General features: G+C 44.5%; 1 protein-coding gene across 1 annotated transcript in view; it reads left to right on the forward strand.

The window, feature by feature from the left end:
* The window catches only part of LOC138299215 (E3 ubiquitin-protein ligase TRIM39-like), a 122231-nt gene that overhangs the window by 31340 nt on the left and 73494 nt on the right, over positions 1-17397 (forward strand). Inside the window, exons 3-4 of the mRNA XM_069237339.1 lie at positions 2718-2813; positions 10583-10813. Of these exons, the coding sequence (XP_069093440.1) occupies positions 2718-2813; positions 10583-10813 (327 nt within the window). The remainder of the gene's footprint in view (positions 1-2717; positions 2814-10582; positions 10814-17397) is intronic.

Consider the following 17397-nt stretch of genomic DNA (forward strand, 5'->3'; position numbering starts at 1 on the left):
CACAGCATAAATGTAAGATGATCATTGAACAAGGAGGGCGTTGTTTCAGGCCTTGAGGCCATTTATTTTGGAAAGGGGGAGAAAATGTTGTGATATATATGGAGTGGATGTAAAAGATTTCTATTGATTGCTTTTAAACAGGATTAGGTCATGATCATGGTGCATAAACTCTGTCTGCTTAGATGGGACTAAAATGATGTCCAACATATGTCCTTTAAGATGGGTAGAGCTGCTGACCATTTGAGATAAATAAAATGAAAATATAGACTAAAAAAGGTGCCTAGCTAGCGTATCTGTAGGGTCGCCTATTTAAAACTTCCCAGAAGGAAACATAAGTATCTTGCAGGTCTGCCTGTCCTGCCACCTCACGCTGAGGGCTCCAGATGTTTGCTGACTATGGCCCTCATTCCAACTGCGGAGGGCGGCGGTCGCCGCCCGCCTGGCGGGAACCGCCATATGGCCGCTCCGCAGTCGGAAGACCGCTGGGGCCATTCCGACCTTCCCGCTGGGCCGGCGGGCGCTAACATTGTTAGCGCCCGCCGGCCCAGCGGGAAGGCTGCCTGCAACACAGAAGCCGGCTCCAAATGGAGCCGGCGGTGTTGCAGGTGTGCGACGGGTGCAGTTGCACCCGTTGCGCTTTTCACTGTCTGCTAAGCAGACAGTGAAAAGCTTCATGGGGCCCTGTTAGGGGGCCCCAGGACACCCGTTCCCGCCAGCCTTTTCCTGGCGGTAAAAACCGCCAGAAACAGGCTGGCGGGAAGGGGGTCAGAATCCCGCCGCCATGGCGGATTGGGCCAACCGGGGTTAATCCGGCGGGAAACCGCCGGACCCGGTTTTCTGACCTTCAGAATGGCCCAGGAAGCACCGCCAGCCTGTTCGCGGTGCTTTCCATCGTTCACGGCCCTGGCGGTTTTTACCGCCAGGGTCGGAATGACCCCCTATGTTTGGGGCAGTGGTCTGGCAAGAAGACTAGAGCAGTTGATGGTGAGACCTAGCAGTGACATCTGAGGAGGCCTGGCCAACAGGCCTCCCCTATAGATGAATGCCACCTCCTCTCCCTCCACAAGATAGCATGATAACGAATCATGATATTATATCCACCTGGTAAAGCACTGATTATGTCAGAACCTGAGTGATTGTGAAGCCAAGTCTCAGAAAGAAACCGAATTTCCCAGAGATATCTTTGCTGTTGGTGGCTGCGATCTGACATTTAACAAAGTGTACGAGAGACCTGGGATTGGTGAACAAGACACAATAGAGGGGATCAGCAGGTTTAAGATTAAGAAAAACACCCTCTCTTTCAAGGACAGATATGAGTAGTGGTGAGGGGGAAAGGCAAAAGCATGAGGATCAGTTAGTTTACCTTCCATGAGTGGGGCACCATGGCAGCTCGTGGTGTACCTCGGGCAGCCCTCCCGCCATCCGTGTGAACTCAGCACCGACAGGTGCACACAAGCTTGTTGCACACTTACCTGTAGGTTCCTTGCGGGTTTGCGTACAGCCTGCTCATTGGAGAAACTAGACAACAGAGCAGGCTCTGAAAAAAAGAAAGCTTCCTAAATTGATGCCCCTATTCGACAGAAAGGTGCAGTGAAAGAATGCATCCAGTTGATAATTAAAGACAAGCACACCCTGGCAATGTGCTAGTCCACACTGTGGGTCACGTAGGGAGACAACTAAATGTGATTGTTTAGGACCACACGGAAGTTGACCCTCGTATCAAAAACTAGACATTTGGAATGGGTTTAGGATGACAGGTACTATAGGTTCTATAGAGGAGTCTTTTATGGGCCGAGCAAAAGGTGTGTGTGGTTTTCGGAGGAGAGCAGAATGTCTATGTGTGTGTAGCAGGAATGGGAGGAACTCATTCTGTGGTTGTCATTGACTGTTACATTATTGCGTACAGAATGTGTATGTGACAGATCTGGAATGATGCGTCTCACTCCGCGGGACCCTTACTTGAGATCATTAGGAGTAAAACGCGGTTGGTCTGTTGAGGCTTCCAAGGAGTGCATGTTGTGTAAATGGCAGATGTCTGCTGGGACCTGGTCCTAGCCTGCAGCTGCACAAAGTTGTATTTACCATGTTGCACTTTTAACCCACTTGCAAATGTTTTAAAACGCAGTGATTGCGAGCATTAATAGGAAGTTTAAAGGGGAAGGAAACCAATCGTAAGGCTAGTGCCACAGATTAAGGATTTGTACACAGTGGGACGTAGTTACGCAAATTTTAAGTTACATAAGGAACTTCAATTAAATCAGGAAATAAGGTAATAACACAGGTTAGTAACAGCATTGTAAAAAATAAAGATAATATTGGAGATTGAGTAAACATGACCTCTCTCGCTCTTATTCTTTGTGACACAAACACCCCCACCCCGACCTACCTACCTTATGGCTAGATCTGCCAAAAAGCTATTAGCCAAATCTTCGTGATTACTTTGATTTTTTTCTCATTTGCCCTGTCCTACCCACTGTACTCCTCTTTCCTGCCCACACTCTGACGCCATCCATCTCCCACCCCATGTCTTGTTTGACCCCTGCGCCATATCCAAGCAACAAGCGGATACCCTAAGCTGGTTTACAAAGCAGGCAGAGCTTGTCTTTCTTCGTTCTAAGCGTCTTGATTGGCTGAAGTCAAAATGCTAATGAGGATACCTGTATGCTTTATTGTCTAGACTCTAACCGTACACTGATCCTTGCATCTCTTCTCTGTAGGATTGGCTCCAGGATTGTCTGATTTCTCTGAATAAGAAGTTGCAACTTATTCTGGAAACTAAACTCAAAGAAGACAAGGCTTACAAATTCACAATGGTGAGTTTCAGTTGAAATATATGTGTGTGTGTGTGTGCACGCGCGCTTGCTCGCTCACTTTTGTGTAGTTATGTGCCTCTTTGTTTTTGTAATTGGTCAGTTTTAAGGTTTGTGTAGTTCAGGACCCCTTTGCATCTTTGCCCACTTGCTTCTACGTGTGGAGGAAGGCGAACCTGAGTGATTTTGTTTGCATTTGTGGACATGTTCATGTGTAAATATGCAAGTGCGTTTCCAAGTAGAAGTCTGTATTTGTGTATGTCTTCCTGTTTTGTGTATGATTTAGTTTGGGTGCAACTTGAATATGTGAGCATATGGAGTGTAGTATGAGTTTGTGGGGAATTGTGCATATTGTGTATGTGTCAAAGTGCAATGCTGATTTAAGAGTACTCCCAGTCACTCATGCTGAATGTGCCTTAAGGCTTAACATAAGTTCAGCTTCATGAAATTGGAGAGATCTCATGTGGGGTAAAGTGGGGAGGGAGGAAGGGCGCTACGTGGTTGTTAGCTGTTGTCTCTTCTGTTTTGGTGCTGTAATATTAGTTTGTCCAGTCACCTAGCAGGAAGGCCCTATGATCTGTAGGTGCAGGTAGATATTCTGTGGAGCTGTGAGTCGGCCAGTTTCCCCTAAGCCAACTAGTAGTGTGACCTCTTAATGATTTGCAGGCTCTTGAATCGGTTTTCCCTTGGTAGACAGTGACTTGCCCCACAGGAGGCATGAGGAGATGGCACAGAGGAGCTGCAGCAAAGTCTTCACATGTCAGGCACTATTGACACAGCACAGACACTTCCCTTCCACATCTCAGCTGGTGGTGTGGCTGATGGAGGGCTCTGCAGGACTTTACTTACTAACATGTGTGAATAGAGATGCTGGTCTGTATGCTCACAACGAGAACTCCAGCAGGTGCTTGTGAATGTGCTTGAGAGAAAACACAGAGGTTAAGAGGGAGTAGAAGGATACCATATGGAATGAGAAAAAGATTATAAAGATATTTCATCTCCAAAACGATTATCTCAGCTTCAGAAAAACATTTACATGTTGAGTTTTAGCGGATAACTACTTCCTGTGCGATTCAGCCAGCGAAGAAGAAAAGTCACGAATTTTCAATGGATATGTGTGAACAATTATAGTGCTTGAAGTATATAGCTGCCATTTCTGCAAACCATGAAAATGAGAGAGCATCTGTGAACCAACCTCAGACATCTTCTTGTACATTTTTGAACAATGGAGGCGCACAATTCCTCATGCAAATCTCTCCACTTACGATGAAAACCTGCTAGATCCTGCCAAGGAGATTCTAATCTTTTATTCTGCTAACCTGACTGTAGGTATAGTACTTGAGAAGCAACATTGAAAACCAGTGACCTTTTGTTGCGATACTGTGACAACGAACTGAACGCGTATCAGAAATACTGTGCCAGTGTGTGAAGCACATATCACAAACACCATGCCAGTGGACGGAACATGTATTACAAAAACTGTGTTTCGCTGCCAGTTGGCCATATGAACGCTTGCTTTGTTCTCAACTAGGTGCACAGAACCATAAATACGCGTAGAGACTGTGAGCCAGTCGGGTCAGTCTACATCAGCGCCAAACGCTACAATGCTTGTTAGGTTCCCTCAGTCCTTGTAGCTATCTCAAGGTGTTGTATTACAAATCCTAACTGTTCCCGTCAACTTTACTTTACATTTACTTTACATTATGGGTTTCGCCGAAGCACCATCAAGAACATTACCATGGCCAGGATTCTTCTCTGGCACATCTAGGCAGGATGAACAAAAAAACTGAAAACCTCAGCAAAGGAAGACAAGCTACAATAGAATGAGCTGTGTTAAGTAAGTGACTCTGGTGTTATGTCCTAGCAGCTTGCTTTTCCACTCCTCTGAGGGCATTTACAGTGATCACAGAGCCCCAGCCACGGTGGTTAAGGTAGTTTGCCTCTGTTGTCCAGGATCCATGCTACTATGTCTCTACAAACTGGGCTAAGTACAACCCTTTTTGCACTTTGCTCTCAGGGTAGCAAGGCAAGCAGTCACAGGTTTCTCATGGAGATAGTGTGGGAGACAAGAGCGCAGAACTTAACAGTTAACCAACAAACACAATAAACTATTGTTCAAACCAGGCGGATGCTTGTCCTTGGCAGTTGCAGCCTTGGTGAATGGTGGAGGTGGATGCTTGTCTTCGGCAGTTCTAGCCCTGAAGGCCAATGCATCAGTGCCTCTTGTGGGCATCTCACGTGCCAGCGCTAGGCCCTCTGGTTAATGGCGGGAACACAGGGATGGATGGTGACAACTTAGTCACTACTGTTTTCTGCAGCTCAGGGTGGAAGCTTCCCCGGGAGACCGGGGACCCTGCAGATTACAGTTCAGGATTGGTTTCCCTCTCAGAAGTACATTACGTCTGGGCGCCCTACACCTAGTAATTCTCCGCCTGGAAGGTCTCTCCCCCTACAGGACCAGACACTCTCCTTCCCTCTCTGAAAGTGCAGGCAGGCTTTAGGCAGGCCATCAGCATCTCCAGCAAATTGCAAACTTCAAGTGTTGTCCCCTTATTCCTGGGAGACTGGGTTTCATGCATACACCAGCCCCGGTTGTACAGGAGCATTGGGACGCACGCCCTTCCTTCATGAAGGGCTTGGATCTGGAACAAGATGGGGTGGTTTGGATCCCACATTTATGCATATTTTCCAGACAGGGGATGTGGATCCACTGTCTTAGGCTTCAGACCCGGTTTGACAGGGTTCTCTTTCAGATGTCACTTGCAGTCATTTGTTATTTCCAGGCACAACCTTTGTGTAAATTGATGGTTTTCCAAGCAGGTAGCGAAGGGGATGGCTCCAACCAGGAATATCTAAAACATGGGCTCAATGAAGTGTGAGTTCTGTGCACCTTGCTGCCGTCAACTTCTTCAAAACAGTAGTCTGGGACAGGCATAAGAGGAGACCCTCCATAGAAACCTCCTCAACTTGAAAACAGAAGGAGCACTCCCACCCCTCAACCCTATCATCTACTAAATGGTAGTGTTCTGGAAGAACTAATCAGCAGCCTTATGCTAACACAAAGTTTTATAAAGGTAGCCCTTCCTCCAACCTCCTCACTCACTTTATCCAGCTTCCTCATTTCAGTGTCTGGGTCTCCTCCCTCCAGCCACAGGCAGGCATTCAGTTCACTTCCAATGTCTAAGGAAGTTATCCTCAATATCCTTCTTGTGCCATGCTAAACCAGGGGTCCCAAAGTGAACACCACTGGCCCCAGTACTCAGACTCATCCTTCACAGAGTTTCCTCCTACCCTACATGTACTACACCTACACATACATATACTCATAGTCATGCTCACACGACATACACAAAGAATGCAAGTGCTGTTGCATGAACAACCAACCATATCCTTGAGTCAGGATTGGATCTGCTATTGTGAGTGTTGGGGACACATGGCTTTTCTTCCATCAAAACCGGAGGCCTCCAAGACAAGTGACTCATTTAAGTCAAAATGAAAGCTACTTTTTATACTTGAAAAAAGGTTACCAACCTGGGGATTCACATCTAGGTATTGGTGCTCAAGCCTGGCTTACAGTCATCTCTTATATCTATACAAGCAACAAGATAAACAAACAGGGAGGCACCTATTCCAACTTGCTTGATCAGCTATCCATGAAAATGTGGTTTAGGATTTGTAAATGAGCTAGAGGTGGGAAAAGGATGCATGTTGTAGGCAGACTCATCTAGCTCAGAGATACATTCCCTCCATCCCAAATGTGATAGAATGCATTATCTGCAAATAGTGCTTCCCACATGTGGATCTGTTTGGGTCCTGGAAATATGGCAATATTGGTAGCATGCTTCTTACAGGAGCATTCGTCTTGGAGCTTCTAACACTCTAACCTTGAATGCAGCTGTTCCTATTTGCTTTTCCTTCCATGTCTGTTATGTCAGGATGGATCTATCTTGATAAGGAACTTTTCTTGCAGGATGACTTTCATAACCGCAGCATTTTGTAACCTTCTGATATTGGTGAGAAGATTATTTCTGGTTGTTTTTGTCAAGAAAGAGTTTGTTCCTTACATGATGTGTGTGGGGAGGGGGATAAGAGGGTGGTTATCCACTCCTTCCCTTTAACCATGGAGAAGCTGACTGCTTGTCCCATACACTTGTGCATCTTGTGTGTCTCCACAGAAAATAGGAACATGGTTTTGTGGTAATGTCCATCTTGGACCGAGTTGGTCCCCCCCCCTTTTTTTTTTTAGCTTTTCGCAGTGCACATTTTACATTTAGTACATTTTAGGTACATCGGGTTTCAGTAGTATTATTTTTTATGTACAAGCTTACACAATAATATTCTGGGAAGGCAGTGCACATGACACTTGGCTCTAGTTGGCTTTTGTGACCCATAATCAGGAACGCTCTGTCCAAGGCTACATACAGAATGGGATATTCTGGGTACTGTGTTGCCAGTTTCAGCGACAGCTTCTAATACTGAGACAAAGCATCACGTCAGAGCTGCATCTTCTAACACAGGGCAGTTTTATTATATAAGCAATGCGCTGACCAGAAGGGTCAAAGGGGCATTCCAGTCGCGACTATCTTGGGACTGTTGTGCTCGGCTATGCAGCATTGCTGGTGCTGATCCACAAGCCTCCTGACGATTGCCATTCACCACACAGAGTCTTGACACCTGCTTCAGGTATAAGGCTCAAGTGAATTCCCTTGGATTGGAGAGGCAGAAGGGTACACCCAAATATGCTCTCTTTAGTGTATGAGGACTGAGTGGGAATCTCTAGACTTTCTAGAACCAGCTAACAGTGGTGAGAATGTTCATTGTTTTCTCCCTGTACATAATGCGGTTTATTTTACTCTGTTTGGTCTGCCTAATTATCGCAGTTCATTCTCTTTATAAGATTACTGTAGGTTCAATAAACACATTGAAAACTCATTACGTATCTTCTTTGTGTTTTCACCTTGCAATGCATGGGTAAAACGACTAAAGGGTGAGAGACGCTTCTGCAACTTCCCTGAGAAGTCTCATGTTTCAGGTTGCCACAAATCACCTTCTCCACGTAAGGTTAGGGTTTCGGGTGAGGCACTGCAAGCTAGCCAGGAACCGAGCCGACAGATTCTGATGGTGTGGAAGGATTCAGTACTCCACATTCTGATGTTCCAAACGTGCAGTCCTGTTTCATGATAGGAACCGCACCACAATTAAGTAGCTATGAAACACTTCCATGGTTTTATAATCTTCATTTCTTTTTTAGCCCGGATCGCAGTAGACTAGCTGGGTATACAGATACGCTCCTGAGTCATAGTCTCAGGCCTCTCCAGATCTATCCTTTGGTTAGGATTCCTCATCCTGTCTGGCTTGGTATGTTGTTCTAAATGCCTAGGCTGATACACTCTTCTAGCATATGACCCCTCTCCAGCTTAGCAAGTTATAATACATTAAGTCCATAAATTCAATATTGGTGGGCATCCATGTATACATTTGTTTTCGTTTATTTTTCTTTCTTTCTTTCCTTTTTTTTTTAAACAAAAACACTTAAAAAAACAACAACAAAAGATAGATGGTGGCGGTTGTGAACATCTGCTAACACATTGGTGGCTGTCATTAAGGCCCTCATTACGACTTGGCGGAAATCCTGCAATACTCGTAATATGGTGGTCGGAGGCACATTGGCGGTTTCACTACCGGCCCTGCCCCGCCAAAAGGGTTCCACCAGCCGTATTACGACCTGTAATATGGCCTGGTGGTGTACTGGTGGCGGGCCGCTGCCGGCGGTTGAAGCGCCTGTTCCTGTTCCCTGCGGGAAGACCCCCCTGCCAGACAAGGTAAGTCGATCATCCGACAGGGGAGGGGAGGGGAAGGATGGGGGATGTTGCGTGTGTGAGTGGGTGTTGTCTGCATGTGTGAATGTAAGTGTGTATGCGTGTGTGAATGTAGGTATGATTGTTGAAGTGAGTGCGTGTATGGATGCTTGTAAGTGAATGCTTGTATGGATGCTTGTAAGTGAATGCTTGTATGGATGCTTGTAAGTGAATGTGAGTATAGATGCTTGTGAGTGAAGGCATGTATGTAAGTGTTGGTGAATGAGTGTATGCGAGGTGCGTGAAAGCGTATGCAAGGTGTGTGTGGGTTTCTGTGTGCGTGTATGCGGGTAGGAGGGCACTGTACTGGTGGGGGGAGGGGGACGCTGTTCTGGTGGGGGAGCGGGGGTTCTGGTATGAAGGGGGGTTATTGGCCTTGCCTGGGGGGGGGGTGTCATCTGCCGGTGACAGGAAAGAAGTTTCCTGTCACCTGTAGCCTTTCCGCCAGGGTTTTCATGGCGGTGCTACTGCTGCAGAAACCCTGGTGGAAAGCCGATTCCTAATACCGTCGGTGGTCTTCATTGGATGCTAATCTCCGGCCGGCGGGTCCAACTGCCCTAGCGGTACAGGTGGGGATGTAGCAGGTTGGCAGAGGCAAACCCGCCACACTCATAATGTGGCGGTCTTCACCGCCGGCCCAACGGCGGTGAGACTGCCACCATGACCCTGGCAGTCAGAAGACCGCCAGGGTCATAATGAGGGCCTAAATGTTTTATGTTAAAAAACATTCTAAGTTTGTTGCCTATGAAAGCACATGCTTGTTCATGCCTGCTCCTATATGAATTCTTCTTGGGATACTTATCAAAACTGCACCAAAAGAAGCAAGCACTGGCAAAGCCAGTAGGTCTGAACCTGAATATTCAAGGTGAGACCAATTGGTTTTCCATGCTTGCTCTGTATAGGTTGCAACGAAACGTTGTAGCTTTGCTTTCATTTAAGGTATCACATTTAATCACCTCTTCAAAAAGATAGTCGCTCATGGTAACCCAAGGCCCTGCACGGATGCCTTTGAGACTGTGGCTCACTGGTTTGTCTGACTCACTCCATTCTTTAACTTAATTTGGTTCATTGCTTTGAAGCATCAGAGATCAATGTCCATGCAGTTAGAGCCAGTGTAGCAGCCTAAGTGAACGGGTGGCCTTCCAGTGGCACCACTGATTCAGTTATGCTGTTCTTTCGCATTATATGTTGGTCATAAACTACAAAGCTCTATCCAGTTTACTCAAGGTCTGTTAAAAATGTTTTTAATCCAGATATTACAGCCCCCCGACACCCTCTTCTTTTTAAGCTTTGAAATCTTTCCATGTGTGTGAATGAAAGGGGTTGCATGTAAATAGAAAGAGCACAGCATGCAGTTTAGTGAATGAGTTAGATGTTGTCCTGAACCCCTTCACTCATAAGGCTTTTCTGGAATCCCCCTTTACTCGGTACCATTGCTGTTCCTAGAGAAACAGAACTCTGTCAGTTGGATTGGGGACTAGGCAGTCTAGCCTTTCTTTTAGTGTTGAGATGTGCTCCATGCTGCACGATCCCTTTAGGTTTATTCTTCCATCAGTGTGTATCATGTCCATAAAACAGCACGTACCTTGCTATTTTGCACTGGCCTTATATTTTATCCAATGCATTCCTAGTGCTTTGCCTGAATGCTATAAATTCTGTTTTCGTAACATCCATCACTCTGTATTTAGGAAGAGACCACAATGGGTGTCATTCAGTAGTTGTGATAGTCATCCATCTAGCAATGCTGATACAAACAGTTAGAAAACACATTTAAAGCAATGGCTGGGGCTGGAAAAAGAACAAAACAAGGAAAACATGTGGTGTTTGTTTGCTTTTCAAAATGAAACTTTTATGTGGCTTTCATACTGGTTTCTCCAAGATATATTTCAGATACATCTATTTTTTCTGCTAAAGGGAGAACTGAGGAACCAGAGGGAGAAAATCTTAGTTGCATTTGAGGAACTGGAGAAAATCATGGAGCAAGAGAAGCAACATATCCTCAAGCACGTGGAGACACAGAAGAAGGAGCATCTAAGGATGATCCGGATGAAAGTGACAGGAATGTTAAAAGAGCAATCGATCGTCCAGAAATTAATTACAGAGATAGAGGAGAAGTGCAAACAGCAGAACATAGAGTTATTAAAGGTAAGTGTGATCCAAAACTTGTGGGTGTAGAACCGTAGTATTCCTTCCTTTAGATTCTGGTCACAGGTAGAGGAGGGACAGGAGTAGGTTGTGGTCTTGCTGAAGGTGATGATAGAGAATGAAAAGTCCATGGAACCAGAGTGGCAGGCCCTCCTCAGATTGACGTGTCCCTTGAGGGAACTGGTCACAGGTAGAGACGGGTCAGCAGCAGAATGTGGAGCTAGCAGAGATGAGAAGGGAATATAAATCTACAGATCTAGAGAAGCATTCCCCTCAGGAACATTAAAAGAGAGTGGTAAGGGTTTTTTAGGGTTCAGGGATGGTTAGGAGCAAAAGGTTGTGTAAGGGTTTTGTAAGTTTCAAGGATATATTTTATATATATATGTACATACACACATACATATATAGTTATAGTTAGGACCGCGTTGCCATAGGAGAAGTATTTTTTGGTTTGCTTATAATGCCTTTTTATGGATCTTCACAAAACTTTCCAAAATAAAAGTCTGAATTACTTCAGCTTCTTCCTGGAAATTGTCAAGGTGATCCACTAAGTGGGAACTGACAAAAGTTTTTTATTATTTTTCTATAGGAAAATTAAAGACAGCTACAACCAAAACACCTGAACAGAAATGCACCAAATTTGGTAGAAAGCTAGATTTTGCTCCGGAAAGCATGCTTTTTTGTTTTTTAGTGCAACTTTGTTCAGTAGTAATTAAAAAATGAAGTTTCAAAAGCGTACATTGTATGCCGCAGAAGATCTGCGGAGCCGACAGATCCCTAGATAAGATCTGATTGGCTGCCACCAAACCAACAAAGATGTGATGGCTGCCGTCTTTCAACTAAGGGACTCAGTCCACTGTCCTTGAGAAAAGTTTTTAAAAAACATATAGGGGGCAGGGTAGATATACCTTTGTCCTCTTGGCCTGGTTTGGGGAGGGGGCAGGTTGGTCCTGGATCAGAGGATCTGCATCTCCAATTAAAATAACAAATGGCAGTCACGTGGGGGTTGGCCATGCCCCGGTGGATAGCACAGACATATTTAAGGGGAGGTAGTGAGTACCCACCACCCCGCATCCCCTTCTCTTTACCCCTATGAGGCCTTGGTATCCCATTTCCCAGGACCGTTTTTTTAACATCAGGGGAGGAGGGCGTACCTCCTCTGCCACAGCTGTAGATTGGCCCGGGGATTCCATTCGCGAGCGCCTCATGTAAGCAGTGCTCTTCCCCCCAGCCCCTGGGACTCTGCCATTTTCTGTCAGGGAGAGTGCGGGCATATGCAGCCCACATCCTCGAGGGCAGAAAACACATCCTTGCTTCCATTCAGTCGGGAGCAGTAAAATAAATTCCTCCTGCCCTGGCAGCAGGAGCAAAGGAGAATAGTACAACAATGGATGCTGGCTGGGGAGGTGGCTGGGGCTGCAGGGTTTCTTGGGGCATACCCCACAGCACCCAACAACCCAGGGCATCCCCCAAAAACATTTTAAAGATAGCTGTCTAGCACCATAGCCCCTAACTATCTTCACTGTGGTGTGGGCACCGGGACAACCATTTGGAACAAAAAAAAAAGGCCCCCAAAAAAATGCCGCCTCTCACCAGCACCAGTATGGGGCTGGTTGGGAGCCAGCAGGGGGCCTGAGGGCCTTGGGAAAATCGTTTTGGCCCCCAACATTATAAAACAGTTGAGCATGCCCTGGGTGCATAATAATAAACAAGCATTTGCAATGCAATGGGTCTTGCATATTTCAAACAAGTTAATTGTCATCTTTTGACAGCAGCGCCCATGAGTAAAAAAAAACAAAAGAAAACATGAGTGGAAACTGAGAAAAGACGACATAACAAAATAAAATAGAGCTGGCTTTAAAAAATAAAACTTTGCAATTTTGTTTGTCCTGCTGGGCACGTTTTTTTGTCAGTCACAAGCCTTCTGTTTGCGGAATACTGGAAGTTAGAACAAAGTAGTACCTCTATCATGTCAGTAGCAGCCAACAGGCACTAATTAAGATGAAATCAATTAGTGTTTTATGCCTGCTCCACACAGAGGAACAGAAATGATGCCAGACATGCCTTGACGAATTACAAGGCTGTAAAGCAGAGTGCCACGCAAACCAAGAAATGGTGAGCGACAGGCGGGCTCCAAGCCCTTTACTGAACACAACAGTGTCTTGCATGGGAGACACATGCGCTACCACATGCACTCGCAGGCTCGACCCTAAAAAGTAAATTAAAAAAGAAGGAATGATGAGTGTCAGGTGCCACTGATTTATAATTTACTGTTCCAGTGAAAGAGCACCCCATAATACCTTGTGAGGACTCTTTTCTTATTTTTTGGAACATTGTGGTGCCCCTAGAAGGGGCAGTGGTACCACCAAGCATATATTTAAAGTTGCAGGGAGTGCAGCATCCACCCAGCCACATAAAATAAAGCACAGTATTTTTTTTTTAGTCATTAAATTCTTGACCAAAGGTGAGCTTACCATATTTTAAGCACTCTGAGCTGGAGGTTTGTACTCTTAAGCTGGAGTACAGAGATCCCTTGTGGTGGGTTCTATGGCTGCACTTTGTGGCATGAAAAATTTGGAAAGAAAGACTCAATACCACGCTGTTAGTTTTTTAATGAACATTTTTTTATTTTTTATATATAATCGCTTTTATTATTATACATATCATTGTGTGCATTTATGTAATATACATTGGATTACAATTATTGCTGACTTCTTGGCAAAGACAGTAGGTGTGCTCTGCATATTATAAAATGCTGACCCCCCCCGATAAAGCCAATAGGCCCACGTTTTACTCTTTGATGTTCTGACCCTTTGACAGAGTTAGTAGGTCTGCCTTAATTTAAAATGATACCCTTTTCATTGTTACATCACATAATCAACTGTGCGCACCTTCTGGGATCGGACGCAGGGCCTAACCACAGGCCTTGTACCCAACACCACAACATGCATGGCCAAAGGGCATGTGCAGTGGTAGGTTGGGTGCCGCCGGAGGGGGGTTGGGCACCAATAGAGAGGTTGGGAGCAGGGCCTGCGGCCAGGCCCTCCCCTCCTACCCCACGCATGGTGATAGACATTTTACTTTATGTTAAAAAAAAAAATTACATTCACTGAAAAAACAAAGGCTAAAGTGACATTATAGATAGGAATTTTAATAATATGTTACTTTACATTAAAAAAACCTTAGGAGTTCACTTAAAAAAACAAAGGTAAAAGGGACATTAAAACCAATTAAAGTCATCATTTATATGGAACTGTAACTTGTACCCTAAAGTAACCAGAACTTGCACACTCGCCATGCACTGCTAATTGCCTCTAATATTACATTACTCATGTCATGTTCAATTACATCATTGATATTATTGTGGTAAACACATGTATGCTAACAACTGATACCATAAGAATGATGCTAAAATCTATACACCTATAGAAGCATTTCTCCACAGAGAAAACATGCCTAGTGCATTGTACAAGAAGCAGTGTTATTGAAGAAAAGACACAATCAGGAATCTATTCTTCTGCTGGATACTGCAGACTCCTCCGTTTTGTAATGCCCCCAGTTGCCACTAACTTGTCCTGCAACAGTTTTGCATGCTAACAGGTGGTGCCTTCAGCCTCTGCAGCAGCTTCTGCTGTCTCAGGAATTTGGCACTATTTATAAATGCGTACCACTTGCAGCTGCATGCACTTAGAATGAGTGAAATAAGCAGAGTGGTGGATGTGATCGTGACCCTGTGTTACCCATTCACCAAGTCAGTCAGTTGACCATTGAAAGTTTTTGGGCTGATACATGGACTGTCGAGACAACCCACGTCTGGCTAAGATTTCAGATGAATATCTGTTTTGTTCTGTCCTTATCCCTACAAGTTTGTGTCATATGCACCGTTAAAGGTTACTGATCAGCATTCGTCTGATCATCCCTCGATGCTCACGTCATCAGATGTGATGTGATTTTTTTTAAAGGGGTCACTTATATGATCCTCCCATGCATTTTGTATGCCTAAGTAGGTCTTGAATTTTGTTCTTAAGTTCTTGATGTTCACACTTTTTGAGCCATGGTACAGAGGATGCTATTTCTTAACACGTTTACTGCTAAGTCTTTTCCTCCTCCTGTCCTGTAGTAATTTGTAGGCTATTTGGGCTAGTTTGTGCTTAGGCCCCCTTAGCTTTTTGGTCCAGAGGAGCTATCCACGCAGAGTTTGTGTCCTTTTTTCCCAAAACCCTGGGGATTGTAAAGGTACTATGGTTCGTGGATTCCCCTTGAGAGGACCGAGAAATTAGCCAAAATACAGCTTAATTGTAGTTTTTTTTGCAAAAAATGGGAAAAACGTGCTGGTGAAAGGGTCTGTTTTTTCCCCTTCAAATTACATCAACAAAGGGTTTGCGGTGCTACAATCACCATCTTCCAAACTTTCAGGAACAGGCAGACTTCAATCAGAAAACCACATTTTTAACACAGTTTTGCATTTTACTGCAACATACCCCATTTTTCCTATTTCCTATTTTCTATGCTTTCAAGCAACAGAAATGGATGTGAAACCAGTGGTGGATCCCAGAAAGCGATACATTTCTGAAAGGTAGACAAAATTCTGAATTCAGCAAGGGGTAATTTGTGTAGATCCTTCAAAGTTTTCGTGTAGAAAGTGACGGTTGAAATGAAAAAATACTGAAATTCAGTTGAAACTAACAGCCATTTGTGTCTACATTTTCATATGTCACTTCTAACTATGGCAGATTTTTTAAAGCAGTATACCGTTACATCCACTGGACCCTTCTGGTTGCATTCCCCCAAGTCTCCCAATAAAAATGGTACCTCATTTGTGTGGGTAGGCCTAGTGCCTGCGACAGGAAACACCCCAAAGTCGGCACTTAGGGAAACCCAGCCAACCTGTACATATTTGAAAACTAGACACCTAGGGGATTCCAGAATGGGGTTACTTTTAGGGCTCTCGACAGGTTCTGTCACCCAGAATCCTTTACAAACCTCAGTATTTGTCTGAAAAACACATTGTCCTCACATTTCTTTGTTCGACAGTTCTGGAATCTGAGGAGATACACAAACTTCCTTCCACACAGAATTCCCCCAAATCTGATAAAAATGGTACCTCACTTGGGTAGGTGGGTCTAGTGCCCGCTGCAGGAAACGCCCCAAAACACAACGTGGACACATCACACTTTTCCACTTGTGGGGGCTCTCACCACATTTTGTTCCTCACATTTCCGGGATGGAAAGTTCTGGAATCTGAGGGAAGCCACAAATTTCCTACCACTCAGCGTTCCTCTCGTTCTCCTGATAAAAAAAGATACCTCACTTTTGTGGGTGGGCCTAGTGCCTGCAACAGGGGCGGGCCAAAATCGTATAGAGGTTGAGGGGACACCAAAGCGTGACCATAGGTGCAACTTTTTTTTAAATATATTTTTAGGCTGACTCTGCTTTGGTCAACCACACAAATGAGGTATTAATTTTATCGGGAGACTGAGGGGTACGCCTGGTGGTAGGAAATATGTTGTTTATTTCCATTTCTGTAAGAGTATGGCACAGAAATACTAGGAAAATGTGTAATTTTAGTCATATTTTAAGATTTGCTGAGCATTGTGGGTAAGAAAACTTGTTGGGATCCACAAGAGGCACTCCACCCTGTACTCCCCTGGGTGTTTAGTTTTTGAACATATCTAGAGTTGGTAAATTTTCCCTAGACAAGAAGCGAGCACGCTACCAAGTCTCTTATTTCGGTCATGTCCCAAACATTCAAATTGTGAAAAAAACTCTCTTGGATTTTGTTAAAAAGACCCCTCACCAGCCAGCCTAGTTCCTGGCATGCTTCATCATTGGGGTTCCATCCAAGACACCTAGCGTTTCAGGGGTGTGCTTCAACGGAGAGGGTTTTTTTTGTGAGTTGAATCCCAACTGAGAGGAAAAATTGAATAAATACGTTTTGTGGCAACCCTTATAACATGTACATAGTAGTTGGATTTGGCATGAGTGATGGTTAAATATATAAACTGTTATTAATAAGAGATTTCACAAAAATTATATGCACTTTACAGGCCATTCACATTCCTTTCATATCTGAAACACACAAGACCATTCACACAGCCTGACGTGGGCCCAGCATCACAACATTCACAAAAAGTGACAATGTACACCCTGCCAGAACAGAAAGAAGCGACAATTATCACTGTCAATGAACTACTACTACTGCACAACCACATATTCATCAAGTACACACACATATTTATTGGGTTTGGCACAATGGTGAGTGATGGTTCAATATATAACATATTATTAACAAGTGATTTCACAAAAACGAAATGCAGTAATAATAAATGATAGGTGAAAAAATTGAACCAATGACTCACAGTTTGTGATCTGTAAAGCCAAGACAAGGCACCAACTGCTTTACAGGCCATTCACACACTTTTCACATGTGACACATACAACACCATTCACGCCGCAGCCGTGGGCCCAGCACATTACAACACTCACATCAACAGACAACGCCATTCAAGGGCTTATCACTTTCATATACCCACATGACTGACACAGCAATCACATGGGCTGACAGAGTGTGTGGACTACTCACA

The sequence above is a fragment of the Pleurodeles waltl genome, chromosome 6 (assembly GCF_031143425.1).
Source record: "Pleurodeles waltl isolate 20211129_DDA chromosome 6, aPleWal1.hap1.20221129, whole genome shotgun sequence".
In the NCBI taxonomy this organism is placed as follows: domain Eukaryota; kingdom Metazoa; phylum Chordata; class Amphibia; order Caudata; family Salamandridae; genus Pleurodeles; species Pleurodeles waltl.